General features: G+C 40.1%; 1 protein-coding gene across 1 annotated transcript in view; it reads left to right on the top strand.

Moving 5' to 3' along the window:
- pigg (phosphatidylinositol glycan anchor biosynthesis class G (EMM blood group)) overlaps window positions 1-19087 on the top strand; it is an 89209-nt gene that overhangs the window by 23896 nt on the left and 46226 nt on the right. The window contains exons 6-8 of the mRNA XM_014969246.2: window positions 1589-1801; window positions 8596-8813; window positions 10051-10335. Of these exons, the coding sequence (XP_014824732.2) occupies window positions 1589-1801; window positions 8596-8813; window positions 10051-10335 (716 nt within the window). The remainder of the gene's footprint in view (window positions 1-1588; window positions 1802-8595; window positions 8814-10050; window positions 10336-19087) is intronic.

Here is a 19087-nt window from a genome sequence, read left to right as displayed (position 1 = left end):
ACTAACAACCAAACTTTAAATCTGCAACTTGGTACTAAGCATCTTAAAGCAGGTTTCACTTCCTGTTGTCTTTTGCTGTGACTGTAGCTCCTTTTACTTTCAAACGGATCGTTTTCTGGCTTATACCGGTCTGTCCAAATAAGCCTCCAGCTCTGAAATGCGTGCCCGTCTTTAATCTGCGGTGGTCTCACTTCCTGACAGATCCTCTGTTCATTTAAAAAGACTTTCTGCATAAGTTTAATTCATCGCTGCAACCTGAAAACTTCACTCAAACACAGACAGAGCGGGGCGGGGGAGAACAGCACTCCCACTGTCTGTCTGTTGTCGGAAGCTCTCTTCAGGAAGCAGATTGTCAACAACGAAGCGCTTGACAGGAGACGACTGGCTTTGAAAAACAAAATCCCGGGCTCACTTGATGATGATGATGATGATGATGATTAAATTCACGTCTTATTTTGTTGATGCTGTTGCCGTCCTGACAGCCCCCCTCATGGGTATTAATATGAGAATAATGATGGGGGTGATTTGTCGTATTGTGTTCGGTTTCTAAAACGTTACTTTTTTTTTTTTTGCCCTGTTTCTAACCCACGAACACGATGCAGGCTGCCTTCATGAATTAAAATGAGAAGTTTTTGGCTCTCCCCACCCCCTCACGTTGCTTTCGTTTGCTCACAGTTTCACCGCTGAGGGGTCAGAAGTAGCGGAGCAGCAGCGACTACAACAGCACGCTCCGTTAATTCGTCTTACTTCATCAGGCTTCCTAGTAATTGAACGCCGTGGGATGTTTCGCCGCCGCTGTTGCCGCGTTTCTGACTCCAGGACGAGGACTTCTTTTTTTCTGCAAATTTGTCCTTATGAGGCTTGTGAAAGGCTTTTGTGTGCAGGGGCGTAAACCTGCGTAAAAACAAGACAGAAAGTGGAGTTATTGAATGAGCCTGGAATGTGACCGAAGTAGAAAACCGTGGCTTTTGTCTTGAGAAATAAATATCTGTGTTGGTGATCGGTTTGACACAGCCGTCACTGCTGGGACGACGTGGCATTAAGGAACGAAAACACCCACAGAAGACGGGTTGTCTGGGTCCCTACAGGGCCTGGAAACGTCTGGGATTAGACGGACTAACACATTAACGATCTGCTGCTGGTGTTGGATCAGCAGCAGATCCACTCTAGTCTTCTGGTTCTGGTTCTGCTCTGTATTGCCAGAACCAGAACCAATCTAATCTTCTTGTATGGAAGAAACTTCCAGAAAACTGCAAAACTGCTGGAACACTTTAAATCAAGACCGGAAGCCATTTGTTTAGAGTTGCCTTTGATTTGTAATCACTGGAATATTGATCAATATGTTTGATTAGTATTTTCTTGATGATACTGATGACACCATTTGACAAAGTGTAATGTTTACTTCTTGGTTCATAATTTGTGCTTTATTGCGTTTTTATGATGTAAAGCCCTTTGCACTGCCTGTTGCTGAAGTCTGCTGCGCAAATGAACTTGACTCACCAGGATGCAGATTGTATGGAAAAGTACATTTGTGGCCCTTGTACTGAAGTTTTGACCCTCCCTGTGTTTTTGTCTTCTCTTCCTGCAGCGGGAATGGAGAGGCCCGGCGAGGTGGAGCAGGTCGACCTGGCCCCGACGCTGGCCCTGGGCCTTGGGCTGCCCGTGCCTCAGAACAGCGTCGGCCGCGTCATCCCCGGCGTGCTGGAGGAGCGGTCGATGCGAGACCAGCTGCGCTTCCTGCATCTCAACGGCCACCAGCTCAGCTGCCTGCTCCGAGACAGCACGCCCGACTACCAGAAAGGTAGGCGGAGGGAAACTTTCAATCCAGACAGCCTCGTGCCCGACGGGTTGACTCGTTGTTACGCTGCATCGTTTCGGGGCTCGTCTTGCAGTTGACTCGACTTTCACACTTCGCTCACACCGCTGCCTGCGAGGTTATCGGGGCAGATTTTTCAAACTGTAGCTTACGCCGGAACAAAATGCAGAGCGATTCTTTCTCACCTGATGGAATCGTGTTTGAAGTGAAGAGCGTTTCAGCCGGCGTCGGTCTGAAAAATCCCACCGACGTGAATGAAAGCGAAACATACAGTCGGCTCCCATTATTTCATCTCGGCCTCCATCAAAATGTTGAACTTCATTTCCATATTTATTCTGCCATGAATAAAATGAGCTCTGTCACCACATAATCATATTCATTGTGTCATTATCATACTTATGGACACAGTAATTTGTATTTTTTTTTTAGAATAAAAATTATTCCATTTAGAACTGAAAATAGGAAACTGGGGATATTTAGATATTAACTAAAGTCTCTCCCATGCAGGGACTTTTTTTTGCTTCCTGTCCTGCAGAGGAAATAAAGAGACAAAATGGATTGCATCTATTTTTTTAAGCAACAAATGTGCCAAGGTGTCTTTAAAAATGAGGACAACAGCAAATTAGTATTTGTGCCGTTTTGAAGTTAAACTTTAGTTTTTAAGCACTAAATCTTCTCAGGAGGCCTAATGCTTGTCCTCTAACTATCATCACAAATTTATTTTCATTGGTTAAATCTATAGTTTTAGATTTAGAGTGCTGTGAATGCGTAATTTTCTCATCTACCTGACCTTAAAGAGTTAGAAACGTACATCAAAAAAAATTATTCCTGAGATTTTTAGAAAAAATATTCTGTGTGCAAACGAGACAAAAGAGGAATTTCTTGGTTTGTTCTGTTTGATCTGATATAAAACTAACACAACATGTTCAAAAAATTAATAAAAAAGAAACACCAACAGCCACGCTTAGTTTGTATCTGAAGAAGACAAAACTAAAGTTTTGGAGTGGCCTAGTCAAAGTTCAGTCTTTACCGCCTAGTGGCTTTGTAAATGTAAACAGATCTTAAGATTAAAAAAGTAACTTGTGTAATAATTTTTTACAAGTACATTTTATTTTACATATAAATCATCTACAGAGACAAAAAGATGAAACAAATTCTCAAGCGTTGGCTTTATGATATTAAAATTAGCGACAACAAAATCTACAAAAGCAATTCCAAAGCCCAAAGCACTTAAAGCTCACGTTTTCTACGACACTATTTAATTTTTTCTTTTCAGCCTTTACTGCTGTGTTTGTTTGGGTTTCCGATCAGAAATGCCACTAGAACAATTCCCAAAGTCGGAATTCCAAGTTGGAAAGTCAAAAAGTTTCTTATGTTGTAGCCATGTTGTTCAATATCCAACATGGCTGCCGTGTATTTAAAATATATTAAAGGTCTATATCTATTCAAAACAGTTAATAAACACATTTCTTGACTGTTTGAAGGTGTGGAGTGTTTGTATTGTGTTGCTAACAGCATTTAGCTGCACAACAATTTTGCAATTTCCAGAAGCTTCCGAGGCGAATCGAATGCAGCATATCTTCTTCAGCTAATATTTAAAAGGTTTAATACAATTAGTTCATTGCGTTTCTTTCTTCATCATCCAGAAAGCAGTAGAGGACATGTAGGAAGAGTGTTTAAAATGGACTAGATGTGCAAACGCTGCAGAAAGTCACAGTTTGGGGAAAGCTGGCGTTTGGACAGGACCTTATTTGCTGCTGTGCAAAACTAAGACATTTGTGTGCACAACGTTTTTTGGCGGTACTTAAGATATTTAAAACAAAAGAATCAATAATTATCAATGTCGACTGATATGAAATGCTCCTATCAGCCATATCGTCCAAGAACACGTGAACACTTGTTTAATCCTACTTCTTATCTCAATCTAACAAAGTGTATACATCACTCACCGACTCAGTAATGATCAGAAAGGCATAATTAAAAACAAGCTGTGGTTTTCAGCTGCCTGTTCAATTTACTGTGCGAAAGAACCAACAATTGTAGCAGCCTGAGCTCAACAAGATCAGTCTGGATTTGCTCAACTCCTGCAGGAGCTGAGTGTTTTAAGTAAACCTGTTTTGATCAGAGGTTTTTCTTTTTTGTACCTGAATAAATTCCCTTTTAAATGTAAAAACCACCTCAGGGAAGTCTCCAATCTGTAGTCTGCTCTTTAACTTCAGTCCTTTCCCATTTCTGTAGAACGACTCGCACAAATCACAGCCTGTATTTATTTTTATCCATCCACTTATGTCTCGCCGTCAAACGGTTTCTGAGAGACATCCAGTCTTTGAGCTCCTTCCTTCTTGCTCCAGACGTCCTTCCCAGGCATCGTTCTTTTGTCTGAGAGGTGTCACGAGTGACCGAGCCGACAGACAGAACATGAAACCAATACCGGTTTAAAACGGGATGAATTTTAATTAATCCCACAGAGATCCCCAGTAAGCATTAAAGCAGCGATTTAAAAAGAAAAAAAAAGTTTGTAGATGTTGTCCTCATTTTCACGAATCACTGATTTGGAAGATGAATGGATGATTTGAAATCACGGCTGAAGAAGAATCCACAAAGTCACGTCTGACCTGCTGGAGGTGATTGAAGCCGTTCGCCTCGACGTGTCGCCTCCCACTGAGCAATACTCCTGATTTTAACATGGAGGCAACGTGTTGCCCTCATTTAGAGTGTGTTGTGAGGCTGTTGGAGCTGCGCAGTGTGTTGAATCAACGTTATCATTGCAGCATTAGGCGTTTGCTTGTTCATGCTACAAATAAAACCCAACCACAACCAGACTTCTGTGTGAACGATTTACCACCCCAAAGCGACCGCAGTGCGCAGAAGAAGAGAGCTGACGTCACACAGCGTCACATTTTACAGAAGTAATACAGTGTGGAGCCGTTTGTGGATCAATTTTAAAGTTTATCCAGCAATGGGAGTCAGCAAGATTGGCACAAAAATCATAACACGAATAAAAAAGAAGGCCACCACAACTAACTAATAGCAATGTGATTTATTGTCTGTGGTTTGTGTAGTTTTTAATCTGAGCTCAGAGTGGTGGCGTTGTGATTGATCCGATTCCCTTCACATTTTCATCATTCTGAGTTTTTTCAGCCATTGTTTTCGTCCGATCCAGATTTGATGATATAAAAGTCAGACAAAATGCAGCATGACCTTTTTTTTTTTTTTTTTTTGGTAAATTTATACAATTCAATGCAAAGTTGGCACTTTTAATTCACTTTTAATACAACTTTTAAAGCAACGCTGCATTAAAAGTGTCATTATTTACAGAATGACGCATCATGATAACAGTCATAGACATTCATAAAGACTCCTTCATGTTAAATATTTATGTGAGTCGTATCAGTCTTAAAAACGCCCCTTCAAGTAAAGAGTCACCAAATATTGTGTAGATGTTTGTTCTATGCATGTTCACCCAAACATTTTGCCCTTTTACGTTACTTTACATATCCAACAGAATCAAATAAACATTCATGAGGACAGCAAATCTATTAAGGCCAGAAATCCAGAAAACACAAGTTGCGTTGAACTTTATTTACGTATTTTTAAGTTACCCACATACATTTACAAACTTGTTTCCATTTCCTCGCTGTTTCTACGTTGGACCACTTTTGATTAGACAGTGAATAGAAACCCCACACCTACACCTGAGCCTAACTTTACAATAAAAAAAACAAACAAACAAGAAGCTCATCAGGCATAATGGAGGACATACTGCTACGTTAACGCATCAGGAGGATCTCAGCACAGCTAGCGGGAGAAATGCCTGCATCATGGAGCATTAACTATCGCTGCTAGTCCTTAGTCACTCCTGTGTGTGCGTGTGCGTGTGCGTGTATTCCCCCCCACCCCCCAGCACCCAGTTCAGATGATGCTACACCATCAGGTTGACTGTGTTCATGTCTAAAGCAGATGTCAGACACACACAGCAAACGTTGCATTTAGAGACAAACAAAAACACGAGTGGCACCTCACTTCCCTCTCTATTTTAGTCCATGGGTTTCCATAGCGATGGGAGGAAAAAAAAAAAAAGGAAATAAATTCAGTAGACCTACATTTGGATGTGTTGATTTGTCTGAATCCGTCCACTCGGGTAATCAGGAAGTTATTATGCAGCAGGATGTGTTTGCCACCGTTGCCTCGGGTGTTTTAATAACCCTCCCGTCGGACAAATCTTCCTCTTCTGTTGCTCAGGGTTTGGAGTCTCGGGATACGGTTTGGATTTTGTTGTTTTCTGTTTGTTTTTTTTTATTTTCTTCTTCCAAATATGTGAGGCATCGAGCAGTTCTTGCCACCCCGACTCCTCAGGCCGGCGTTTTCCGACTCGGCCCGTGTTGCGTTATCTCGAAATCTTGAGTTGTTTTTCTCGCTTTTCACAAGAAATAACTTCCAGGACATGAAAGCAGGCCTTTTTTTTAAAAAATGATGATGCAAGGATTAAACAACCCTGTTCCACCTTTAGTTCTCTCTCTGCCCCATTCCTGGGTCTTGTCTCGCGTATTTCAATCTTTATGTTGCGTTTTTTGTTTTTTGTTTTAAGTTTTTTTTTCCTCTGCTTCTAACCTCGGGCATTTGGAGAAGCCATTAACCAATCCCTGTACTTTCAGACGGATGACGCATGGCCGGGGCCATCCATATTGTGTAATTCATGCCTGTGGCTTAAGGTTCTAATATTTCTTCTAACCCTCCCTGTCTGACAGAGCCCCAGTCCCTATTTATCACCTCTATGCTTATGCTGCTGAGATAGGTGTTATATTGCAAATAATTGTTTATAGGAGAGGCTGCGTGTTTTTTATGGAGCTGAAACAAATTGTTCTGGCCTTCGAACGGCTTCGAAGCCGTCGGAGTAAAATGTAAGGTGGCATCATTTGATCTGCTGAATGAGTCAGAGCCGGTCTCGGTAAGCGACCAGACAAATCGCTCATGAGACTAAATGGTCTCACTAGGGAAGAACTCGCTTAATTTTTTTTCTTTTTTTTAAGTTGACGCAGAACTATAAAAAAAAGAAGAAAATACTGAAATCTAATTGATTTTTTTTGTTTTTTACCTATTCAAAAGAACATCATATGTCATTATGTCAAAAATGACGGATGAAGTCGTAAGTAAGATTACAGGGATCTCACTTCTACAGAAACGGTCTGAAAGTTTTCCTCGTGATTAAAGACAAGCATGTGTCGGCTGTTTGCGGAGGCTTCAGTCATGAGGAAACGTCTTTCCGCACGGTGACGCACCCCAGCGCAAAGCTGAAACAGGCCCACAAATTATGTTAGCAGCACTGCAACAAGTCTGAGGAGTTGGCTTGGTCTTCCAAATCCCACAGATTTCAGTCCAGTCAAACATCGACATTGGACAACCGATCGATCGATCAATCAATCCGTGGAGCTCCCCTCCTTCAAAGTTAAACTTGAAGCGTCCGCTGGTCGCGTCTCGTCAGCAGATACTTCTTCACAACCTCGGGGGTCGAACGGAGTCCATGCCTCAACGGGTCGGAGGAGAACGGGGACCAGCAGACTTCTAACTCATAAAGTTAAGCCTGATCAGTCTGTTTTTCTAGAAGCAACATCTAGCGGCCTTGTAAGTTCAGAGCCGCTTCGAAATTTGAACCCTTTTATGCAGGAATTATGATCCTTTATGACAGTTTTTTTTTTCAAAGTGTTTTTGATTTTCTTACGGCATAAAAAAAAGGTAGGAATGTTTTTTAGATTTTTTTTTCTAGGTGCTCAATTGTAATTTTCTCCAAAGACACAGTTATTTGGAAAACACATCAGTAGTGTTCTTTAGGGGATACTTGATGTCACAATATATTTTTCTTACCTGCAAGAGTCATCTACAGTAGGAGGGACCGGATTGGTCGGCCTGCCTTTTGTCTGTTGGCCATATTGGATTTCACAAAATGTTCTTGCATTTGCAGTGGACGGCCAGTAGTTGGCAGTGTATTGCATGATGCATTAATGTCCACTTCAGTGGTCTGTGTGCATTTATAACATAGAAATCCACAAGAAGCACAGGAAAATGGCTTTCAGATATCTGTCCACTGCAGTGACCACGATGCATGAAAGGGTTAAAATGGAAAGATCCGTTCAGATATTTACGGAACTGAACTGGAAATCGAGATTGTACATTTTTGGTCTTTGTTAGGCACATGGCAATTCCTGTTGAATGTGATTTTTGTTTTTGTTTTTGTTTGCACAGTTTTTCCAGCAGTAATGGCTTCGGTTCCTCAGCCATACGAGTGCATTTAGCTGCCTCTGATAAACCGAATGCCTCATGCAGGAAAACAGGATTCATTAATCCATCGTATCGAGTTGAACATGAAGAACAATGAATACGATGCGTAGACAAGCCTTTTGTTAGATTAATGCTACGGAAGGACAAAAACAAAAAGCAACAGCATGACTAATGTAATATAGCTGGAAATATGTAGCTACTGGACTAGGCTGCAGCATTTTAAGCAAACTTTTCTTTAAATAAGTCAAATATATATATATATATATATATATATATATATATATATATATATATATATATATATATATATATATATATATGATTTTAATTGTTTACTTTTTCTGTATTTATTTTCTTCTTTACCTTTTTTTACAGAAGAAAAAACTGTTTTACTAAATTAAAAAACGCACAGTAGTAGATCACCTTGTCTTGTAAACAAATTAAAAACAAGATATTTCCACTTTGTTTTTGTTTTTTTTTCCTTTTCCCCCTGTCCAATCCAGAGGCCGGCTTCGAACAGTTTCGTGTGGCAGAAAAGGCTCATGGGAGCTGGATGAAGCTCTACCTGGAAGGAAACACCTCGGAGGTTCTGACCAACATGGGCAAAAAAGTCCTGAAGCAGTACCTGGAGGCTCTGGCTGCCATGAGTTCTGCTCTGAGCAGACAGCTGGGCAAATACGACATGTACTCCATGATCGCAGGAATGGTGTTTGTGTTCCAGGTGAGGCCCCCAGAGCGTCAGCTGGGGGAGCCTGGCCCCCGTTTGGCAGCGCTGGTTTGGCTCATTAACCCTCACAACAGTGCAGGAAGTAGAAAAGAAAAGAGAAACTCAGAAGATTACAAACTTTTGATAACTTTAATGGTCTTTAACATGAATTGGCATTAAAACAAAGCTGGGAGAGAAAATGTAAAGTTAGTTTGTTATTCAGTGCAGCAAGCAAAATTGAAATGTTTACTGATTTACTCCACACACATTAGATTTTTTTATATGAAATCATTATTTTCTGCTATTAAATTGCTGGGATCATTTAAATCATGTAATTGCATTCACAGTCATCGTTGTCATTAGGATACAGACCAGCAGAAACTGAGTTTAGCTAAGTGGGATTTTTCTTAAGAACTACAAAACATGCACTGTGTGCTCAGACATCACAATTTAGGGTTTTACTAACATTTTAAATAAAATATGATCACGAAACCGACATCTTAAACTGACAGCCTGAAGGCACTTAGCATGGTGCATTCACTGCTCTGCTATTTTAGTTTCTGACCATCCGATTAGTTGTTGCATCTCTAGTCACTAACTTTGCCAATCTTACAATGTATTAAGTTAATAATAGGAAAATGACATAGTCTGTTAATTATGTTAACTAATGTTAATAACAGTCAATGAAGAGAAGTAGTTTTTACATTTCCAATTGTGAAAAGCTTCAGAGTTTTCCATTAAGGCAGAAGCTCTCATGTCACGTTCAGGCTGTGAAACGCTCAGAGGAATCGTAGAAAACATGCTTACCGTTGGCAGCTGACGTAGAAACCGAACTGAACGAGGGCAGCTCCTCGTTTTGAAAATGCACCTGAAAAAACCTGGAACTTTCAGATGCATCTCTGCTCCAATGTTCCTGAATACCATGATAATACCTGATCAGACCTCTACAGAGCCGAATGACTGAAAACTAGAGCTTACATTTCATTTAGGGCGGCTTTAAAACGTCTTAAATGTCTTAAATATGACTGACTTCCCTGAGATGAGGGAATTCATATGACTCGGAGATGCATATAAAAATTCCTGAATAGTAGCTGTCGACGCCTGACCTAAAGACATCTGCACACTCCATAAAAGTATAAACATCACAACAGAGAGATGAGGTTCCTACTTTTTAACCTGACAGCTGCATTGATCCAAGTTGGTCAAACTTCTTCCTCTCCTCTCCTCTCCTCTTCCACCCTTGGCCTTCCAGCTCCTGCTGGTCTTACTGCTGGCGATGCCCGAAGCCCTCAGCAGCGCCGCGGCAGTGGACCTTCCGGTGCGCTCTTCCCTGCTCTCCCTGCCTTTCTACCTCTTGTGCCTGCTCCTGGCCTCCGTGCACGTGTTGGTGTGCACGTCTGCGGAGAGCTCCTGTTACTTCTGCAGCCTCTCCTGGGGCCTGGTGTTTGCCGCTGTTGCCTTCTCCTCGGCAATGTTTTGCATTCTGATCTCCATGGCGATGCGGAGGCTCCCGCTCGGACCCACGGCCCATGGGAAGGTGAGTGAGACGTCGCGACGAAATCGATGTTAAACAAAAAATGTTTGTTTGTGCCGCTGTCATTTTAGAGATATTAACAAATGTGTCCAGAGGTCATCAAAGGTCAGCCAACCAGTTCCCATTTACAAACTCAAAACGAAATACCGTCTCAATCACAAAATTGATATGAATTCATTTTAATATGTTTGCAAACTTACATTTTGCCAATTAGCTTATCCTAGGTTTATGAAACCAAGATGTCATCGTCTTAGTCCTTGTGTACGTCAAGTTCTGACTGGATCTGATTCAAAAGTCTCAATAAAATAATCTCATTATTCTGACATTTAGCGATTAGGAATAATCTTGACAACCTCAAAATGAAAGGAAATATTTAGGCTCATTACAATGAGTGGAGAAACGTTATGGTTGTAAAATCAGCTCGAATAAAACTAACAGCTAAATCTACTCACTTATGTGCTTTTGATCTTTTTGCTATTCGTCAACTTGTTTTTAAGCTTTTTGTTTCCCAAAGGTTTATTTCTGCACATCGATCCAGTTCAAGTTTTCTTGTTTTTATTTCTGAAAATTGGGGAAAAAAAAAAAATCTCCGAATCCTATTTAACGAGTTTTCAGAAGAACATAAATGTTTCAACCCCTGACTGAATTGCCCACCTTGCTCGGTATTTAATCAATGATTCCACTTAATTACCCCCTAATTACTCTACAGTATTGCACAGGAATACGATAAGGTAATAAGAAGTAGTTTACACCAGAGACGGCTCATTCATTTAAACACGTGAAGCTGTGCTTCATGAAACTTTTATAGATTCAGTACTAACTGAGAGGAGGAAAGAAGAGCTCTCCAAACACTGCTGCTTTTGTTATATTTTGTTTTTTTAGTAATAATAATAATAAAAATAAGAAACAAATGAAAAGTGCACAGATGTTTTCTGGAACTGATGACTTTCCTATAATTTCCACAATCACTCATCTTCCTGTCCCAATACGGGAATGGATACACACTTAGAGTTGGATGTTAACTTTGTCTTGTGCCAGATGTTTGTAAAAACACCAACATTTGTCAAAAATGTTTTTGTGTAAAATGAGCCATACACGTGGTTCTTTACAATGTCTGGACCAACTACCCGCTGTTACTTTTAATTTTTTATTTAGAAAACATTCAACCTGTCACAGTGTTAGTTGTTTATATTGTGAATGGAATAGAAAACCCAGTTTGACTTTAAAAATATTGTTTTCATATTCTATTATTACTTTAAAGGTACTAATAACATATAGCAAAATCAAGTAACTATGTCACCTTCAGTTGTTATAAAAATCCTAAAAATGACTTATAAAAAATTGGACTCTGTAGTTTAACACTTTGAAACTGGGGCTCTGTCTCTTTAAGAAGCTCCTGCTCTTTCTGAAACTCCGCCTTCAGGAAGTCATCACAACATGGCTCCTCTGTTAACCCTTCAGCTGCTATAATGAGCTCATCAGCTGCACAGGTCCACCAGGTGTTTGCTAATTGCTGCTGGCTAGTCTGAAGGGGCTGTGTTGGGGAGGGCTGCTTGGAAACTGCAGCTTTGAAGAGGAGCTGCACCTCAAAGGCGGGGCTATGTCCACCCAGACGTTTTGCACAGGTGGATGGTTGCCATGGAGATTAAAGGATTTCTCAAACATGCATCAAAATGAGTCAAAACAACACTCCAGGTATATTTTTTATCAGTGAATAACGCTATAATATGAGGTAAAGCTCTAAAAAGTCGATTTTACTTCGCAGCAAAGCTGCTTTAAATGAAGGTTTGTGCTACGACCACAAAGGCGAGTAGCCGTCTCTTGATGACGGTCCTGTACCTGGCAGAGTCCATCGTCATAGCAACATGAAGTGCTGCCTCGCGTAATGAATGACCTCTGCACCGCTCTCAACGCTCCGAGGCTCCGCGACCTGACTGGGCCACTCCGAGGCGTAACGGGCCGCCGTTGTGAAAGAAACCCTTCAGGTCCACCTTGAAGGTGAAACGAGCCACTGAATAACAACAAGAAGGATCCTACTGGGCAGACCTCACTTATAACCCAACTCTTGCATGCAGAAGCATAACATTAGTATCAGTGCTGATGGAGGCAGACATGTTCTGCAGTACAGGATGTATCAAATTGATTAATTTAGTGGTCTCTAAATGCATGTAGCTTTGGAAATACAGGCCAAACCTCACCTTTATTGATCTGAGCGCCTTATCTTCTGTGAACGCTGTTATTTGTGTTCATTTAGTCTTCAGTCTTGTCACGGGTACATTTACTGATCTAAATGTATTTCTACCTGGAACGGCTAGCAGCTCTTCAAAGGGCCATCTTCAGTGAAATTGTTCTTTCAGCGTTCATATATTGGCCTTCTGTTGGCGCTGGGATCAATAACAGGTTCTCATGGATTACTTTAAAAGCAATGTATGGATTTTATCCCTGCTGCTCCTGACAGCAGGCACAAAAGATGCCTGATGTAACGAGCGACTTTTTCTAAAAATGGGGTTTAGAGATTTGCAATAAGAGCACATCTTCATAAGCCAAACTACCATACACCTGTATATCTCCTTTCTTTTTATTATCAAGACTAGATAAGAAAGTTGGATATTTTATATGGCCAAAAACCTCAGTGCATTTTAAAAGCATTTTATGTGACAGTCTGGTGACTGCGTCTTTGCCATGTGGGCCCAAGTCACCATTATAATAATAACAGTAATGTAAAAGTAATTTTATGGTGCTATTAGCCGTTCTTGCTCTCTCTCGTTTTCAGGATCCAATTTTTAAAGCTGAATATGTTGCCTTTCAATTTGCCTTTCAAAGTTCAAACCATGACAGTTTTAAAAATGTAGGTTTGCAAAATGAAAAAATTGGGCAGAAAACACACACTTTAATTATCAGGGGATCCTTAAAAAGTCTTAATCTCATGTGTCTAAAGTTGAGGCCTTAAAATGTCTTTAGTTCATTAAAAATGTAAGTTGGTTTTAAATACGTCAATCACAGGTCTTACATTTTGTTGTGGCTGGACTATTCTACAGACTTTTCTGTCAGGCAAAACGTTTGAGTCGCTCGCAAACATCTTTTATGTTTTGTGAACAGCTGCTGATACCCCAGCTAGCTTTTTGTGCTTCTATCTTGGCTAAGTGTAAATTTACCACAAGTTGGCTGGACAACGTTCATCTTCGCCGCTGCCAGTCCATACGATGTTTCATGCAATATAATCCAATTCTCTTTTGTACATTTCTTTTGTGATATTCGTAAAATTCTCGTCATAATGGCTTAATATGAGTTTGTGAAACCTGCAGAAACCCTGGCTTTGCTTTTGTTTTTTAATCTGAGCCAGAAAGTTTGGCTCCATAAATTTAGCTCTCTGTCTGCTCCAACAGAATATAATTAGAATTTGAACCCAATGACCCTGTAATGAGTTTGCTGTTTCCCTTAAAGAAATATGAGAAGCAGAAACACTGCGTAACTCTAAAATAGCGATGTTATTAGAAAAGGAGGCCCGTAACGGACGATTTAATTGAATTTCATAACTTTTTTTTTTCTTCTTTATTTTTTTTTAAGTTCAGTGGAGTCTGACAGCAGTAGAAAAATTTAACAAGATTTCTTTCTTGGCCTGGGTGAAACAGCTATGTTTTCCAATGAGAAGTCATAACACAGATGACTGGGTCAGAATACTCTTTTTTTTTCTCGTCACATGATGGAAAGGCGGGTTCAGAGTCGTGCCGCTGGAATAAATCACAGACGCACACCAGGCCCAAGACTGATTTTCTGAAGTAGAACAAAACAATCTGTTATAAATTATGGTAAAGATATGATTGGAACTAAACGTTTCACCAAAATTAGTTCAAAGTACAACATTTAGAGGCCTTTTCTTTTTCCTTTCATGGTGCAGAGAGCACTGTTGACAGGGCAGGAGCGCCGTATCCTTTTCTCAGCACATTAGGCCTCCGCTCATTTTGATTGATTAATGTACTAACTGTACACGCCGCTGGCCCCTGAGGCCCCCTGGAGAATATTTCTCCCATTTAGACTTTTCAAGTCAGCGGAAGAGCCTCGGGTTCAAGGGTAGACGAGGAGATCAATACTAAGGGACTCACGTCTCTTTGATTAATACATGAAGCGATCCGGCCACATGCTGGCCAGAAAAAATAACAGTGCCAGCAGGGGAGAAAAACTGAGAATTTGAAGCTTTTATCAGGTAATATTAGTTTGCAATAGAAAAACAGAGTCTGTGTTTTACATGTGGGTTATTTTAAAGCAACGGGGGTTCAAGGTGGGGCTCAGGGGCCGTTTGCAGCCCTCGGAATGAAGTTTTTGCGTCCACATGACCACAATTCAAGAATAAATTAGGACAAATTTACTTACAAAACTGTTAGATGCAACACTGAGTGATCATATTGTCCAATCTTTCTGGTTTTCTTCTATTGCCATGGCAACTAGTAGCACCTCCACTCATTGACTCGTACTCTAAAGTTCACCTTGGAGTGCCGAAATCTGCTTTTAATTGCCATATTAAAACTTGTCTGAGTGCAACAACTGTTTTCGAATGAAGACCGACCTAGGACCTGTTTTTATTGCTGAGAACCGGATAAAATATTTATTCAATTTTCTTCAAAGTAACAAGCAAACTCTATGTAGGCCTTTCATTTAACAAGGAAAACATGCAAAAACCATTAGAAGTATCGGATGTACGTTTCTTGGGGGGGGGGTTGTACAAAAAGAAAATCTGATTACTTTTTTTGTTTAATTAAAAATAGTTTATGCTTAGTTTATTGTTAAGTAGGTAAAGAAAAAAAACATTTTTGCTGACTTTAGTTCTTAAATATGAATTTTTTTAATGAGAATTTTAGGCCACATGACAAAAGTTTCATACACCTCTTCTTTAAAGACTTTCTGCTTCTACCAACATCACCAAATATTAATGTTTCATTCATCAAAATCATGACATGGACATAAAGCGGTCCTAACTTAAGGAGGAAATTGCTGTAGTTTTAAAACTGCTTTTCAATTTCCTGACTAAAGACTTTGCTGGGATATAACGTATCTGATTTCTTTGTTGCGGATCAAAGAAGCTGCTGCTGCCATGGAAATCGTTCCATAATGTTATACATTACGGTTACAGCATCAATATTGGATTACCGGGTGTGTCCAAAGGTTCTGCTCACTTACCGTATGCGTATAAATAAAACCTAACGTCATAAAAGTATTAGGATCCGCTTGTAGTTCAGCAAGGACGCATGAAGAGAAAGCTGGGTGAAAACGCTGAATGTACAGCAGATGCATTGCTTGAACAGAAATAGACGAAGCACTGCAGGTCAGCCTGACCCACATAGATCTAGAGTTACAAGAGAGGTGGAGTTATTTGTGCATTTTCGTATATAATCTGCCTCTATGCAGCTCAGAACAGTTGACTGACCTTCCATCTTTTACGTCTTGGGGGGGGGGGGGAGAAGTGGCTCAAACTGAGACAAATAGGCGAACACTGAAACTTCCAACCTTATCAACACCTTTACTCTGTTGTTTTTTTATTCACCACATTCTTATTTTGCCATTTTAAAAAAGTTTCTTTGTAATGGTAGCTCTACAGATTAACTTATTGAACACAATGAAATATTATTTTACTGTTTTTATGTAGCTTTCTTTGTGTCGTTAGTTATAAACGTCTACAAACCTGATCAGGGATTGGACAAACCAGTCTTTGGTTTGAGGAGTTATAGACAGGAGAATGGTTTCTTTCACATCTTGTCCCTGGTCACGTACATTTGAAATAAATACATAGACGTACTCAAAGCATAGTTTTCAAACCCATCCATCAGTTGGAGGTGATGAAATGAAGGCAGAAGCATTTTTTTTGTCCTCCATCAACTGTGTCTGGGATGCTGTCTCGACTAGGGAACGCCTCTATCAGTGCATGCAGACACATTCAACAAATTAGAATATTATTGAAAAGTTCATTCATTCCTGTAACTCAATCCATTGAGTTAAAACACATTATGTGGATTAATTGGACACGGTTCTGTGAATTATGATAATTTTCCACTTACAGCTAATGAAAACATTTAAGACCAATAAAAAACATTTTTAATGTAGAACTGTGGGTTTAGGTAAAAGTGTGTTCAGGTTCTCCTTTTCAAAAAGTCCCTTTATGTTCGACAAGTGAGCCTTGTCAGAAAGCATATTCTGATTTATGAAATGTGGCTGGATTTTCAAACTGTTAGCTGGACCAGATTGCCACCAGAGTGTGTGAGCAGTGTGCAGCGTGTTTGGAGCTCACAAAAATGTAAACAGAACTTTTCATTTGTACAAATAACAGAAAGTTTTCTCCCCACCTCTTGGTGAGTAAACGTATAGATTAGCTGTGCACCAATTGCAGTTTTCGAGCCAATCAGCAATTATCAATCTTTTAAAAACCTGATCTGTATGATTTTGGCTGATGCCATTTTTTTTGGTCTGAAATTTTGCTAAATGTAGCAAGAAAGTTGCTAAGTTGGCAACAGTGCTGTGACTATTAACTGCAAACGTACAGACATGACCTGATTGGCCGGACTGTCAGTAAAACGTCTCTCTATGGAGACCAAAAGAGGACAGTGGTTGATTTTTAGTCCTTTGCTGAGGAAGATAAGATTGACCTCACATGTAAATATTGGCTGATCTCCCAAAATTATATGTTACTCTCTAACAATTTGTATTGTAAGCAAGATCGAAAAGCATTCATTGTGCTATCAGGGAGAAATCACAAAACATGTAAACACCTTTGTTTTTTATTTATTTACTTGAATTAAAACACTTTCTATCTCTGTCTTTTACTTCTACGTTTAAGCAAACCTACCCAGCAGCCACCAAGGAACCATGTGGTGTAAAGTCCAAGGATATAATTGTGCATCTGCCTTGTATTTTAATGGCATATAAATAATTCCCTAGCATCACCTTCTACATCTAATGCTGTTTGGTACATGTTTTAATTTCCCCAAAGCCTGACATTACGAGTGAGAGCTGGAACACAAAAAATGCTGCAAAATACCTCAGCATTGACCTTAATAATGAGCTAATATATGCTAATCTCATGCTGAGCTGTGCAGACGCACTGTCTACACCAGTGAAGATTCACTCACCTCAGGGTGCTGGATGCTTGAAGGTGCTGCAACAGCAAAACAATCTGACCTATTTTCTTAGTAAAGCATGTAATTATCATTTCGTATGAAGAGAGAAACTGAATTCAACTTGAGCTACGTTTACACGAGACGAGAAACTGTCTGTATTTTCCGATGCTGATTGGAAAAACGTTCCACATCTTGAGTTCCCTCTAGTTGTCATGCCAGGCCGCTAGATGTTTCTGTGATTTTTAGCATGCAGTCGAACTTGCCCTTATCTTCCGCCTCACTGTAAACAGAAACCCGTCTCAATCTCCTGTGAACAAAGTGTCATACGTATTCCTTATCAGAAATTATGCTAAACTGAACAGGTTATTATGCTGCATTGTTTCTGCGCAAGTGTTGTTCCTGACTTTATTTAAGTAAGAAATCCTATAGATTGTATTTGTTTGGTTTGAAACCATTTACAAGTGGAAATACATTGAACTAATTTCTTTTAAAACTTTAATCTTTTCTAAAGAAGAAAATAATGAGACACGATGCTCATTTGCTTGTCCTAAAACACAACTTCAATGATCTTTTTAGCGACTGAAGTTTGTTTGATAACAGAACGAAGAGTGATTAGCCAATAATCTGGCCTAATAGTTCTGAATTGTCATTTGAGCCTATTTATAACTTAGAGGCAACATTATGACTTGAAAGATGGTCATAATTACAGCTTCAATTTTCTGAACGTAATGTGACAGTTAAGTGTCTTTCCCCCCGCCTCTTCTACTTGTCTTCTTTTGAATAAAACTACTAAAACTAAATGTTTAACGATCTAATGTGCTGTAGAAAAAAGAAGAAAAAAACCCCCAACAACAAACACTTGTTCTAAAACTGGCCCTGCGTTTCTTTTGTACTTTTTGAAGGAAAATCAATTCTCAGCCAGCCCATTCCCACAGCGGGCCCCGCTGCCGTAGCCTGCAGGTACCGGCACGTAGCAACTCAGCCTCTCTCTCCGTCATCGGGGCCGATGAGGCACGTCTGTTGTTTTCCGAGGTGAAATATTGCTGCTGAGCCGAGAGGTTGGCTGAACTCTGTCTGAACTGACTATGCGCTAAATCAAGTCATTTGCATACGAGCGCTAAGCTGGAAAAACTCCCAATCTTGAGGATGGGACGGGCTCATCCTCCAGAGACGTGTCCGCAATTGATGGATGACAGCTCACGGTCACCGTTTGCCATGCCAAGGCAGGAAGTGACTGTTATATAGGAAGTATTAACATGATGGATAATCTAAAAAAAATATATAGTCCAACTATAAAAAGCAGTGCAGAGGAAAAATTGCCAATGGTGAATAGTTTTTGGATCAGTTGACTTGTTTTTCCTGCTTTGTTGGTGTTGCGTCCAGGTCATTTAATAGATGCTGTGGTGTTGGCTTTTCAATTTTGAATAATTGTAATGTGAATCACCTTGGAGGTTATCTGAACCTGCTAATTATCCCACTGGCAACTGTGATGCCAAAGCACAGAGGTGGGTGAGCTAAAAATATTGTGTGTGTGTGTGTGTGTGTGTGTGTGTGTGTGTGTGTGTGTGTGTGTGTGTGTGTGTGTGTGTGTGTGTGTGTGTGTGTGTGTGTGTGTATAGGTGTGTGTGTGTGTGTGTCGGGACTCGTGT

This window comes from Poecilia mexicana, unplaced genomic scaffold (assembly GCF_051168715.1).
Source record: "Poecilia mexicana isolate PSO_F unplaced genomic scaffold, ASM5116871v1 scaffold_10, whole genome shotgun sequence".
NCBI lineage: Eukaryota > Metazoa > Chordata > Actinopteri > Cyprinodontiformes > Poeciliidae > Poecilia > Poecilia mexicana.
This window is presented reverse-complemented; position numbering and strand designations above follow the sequence as displayed.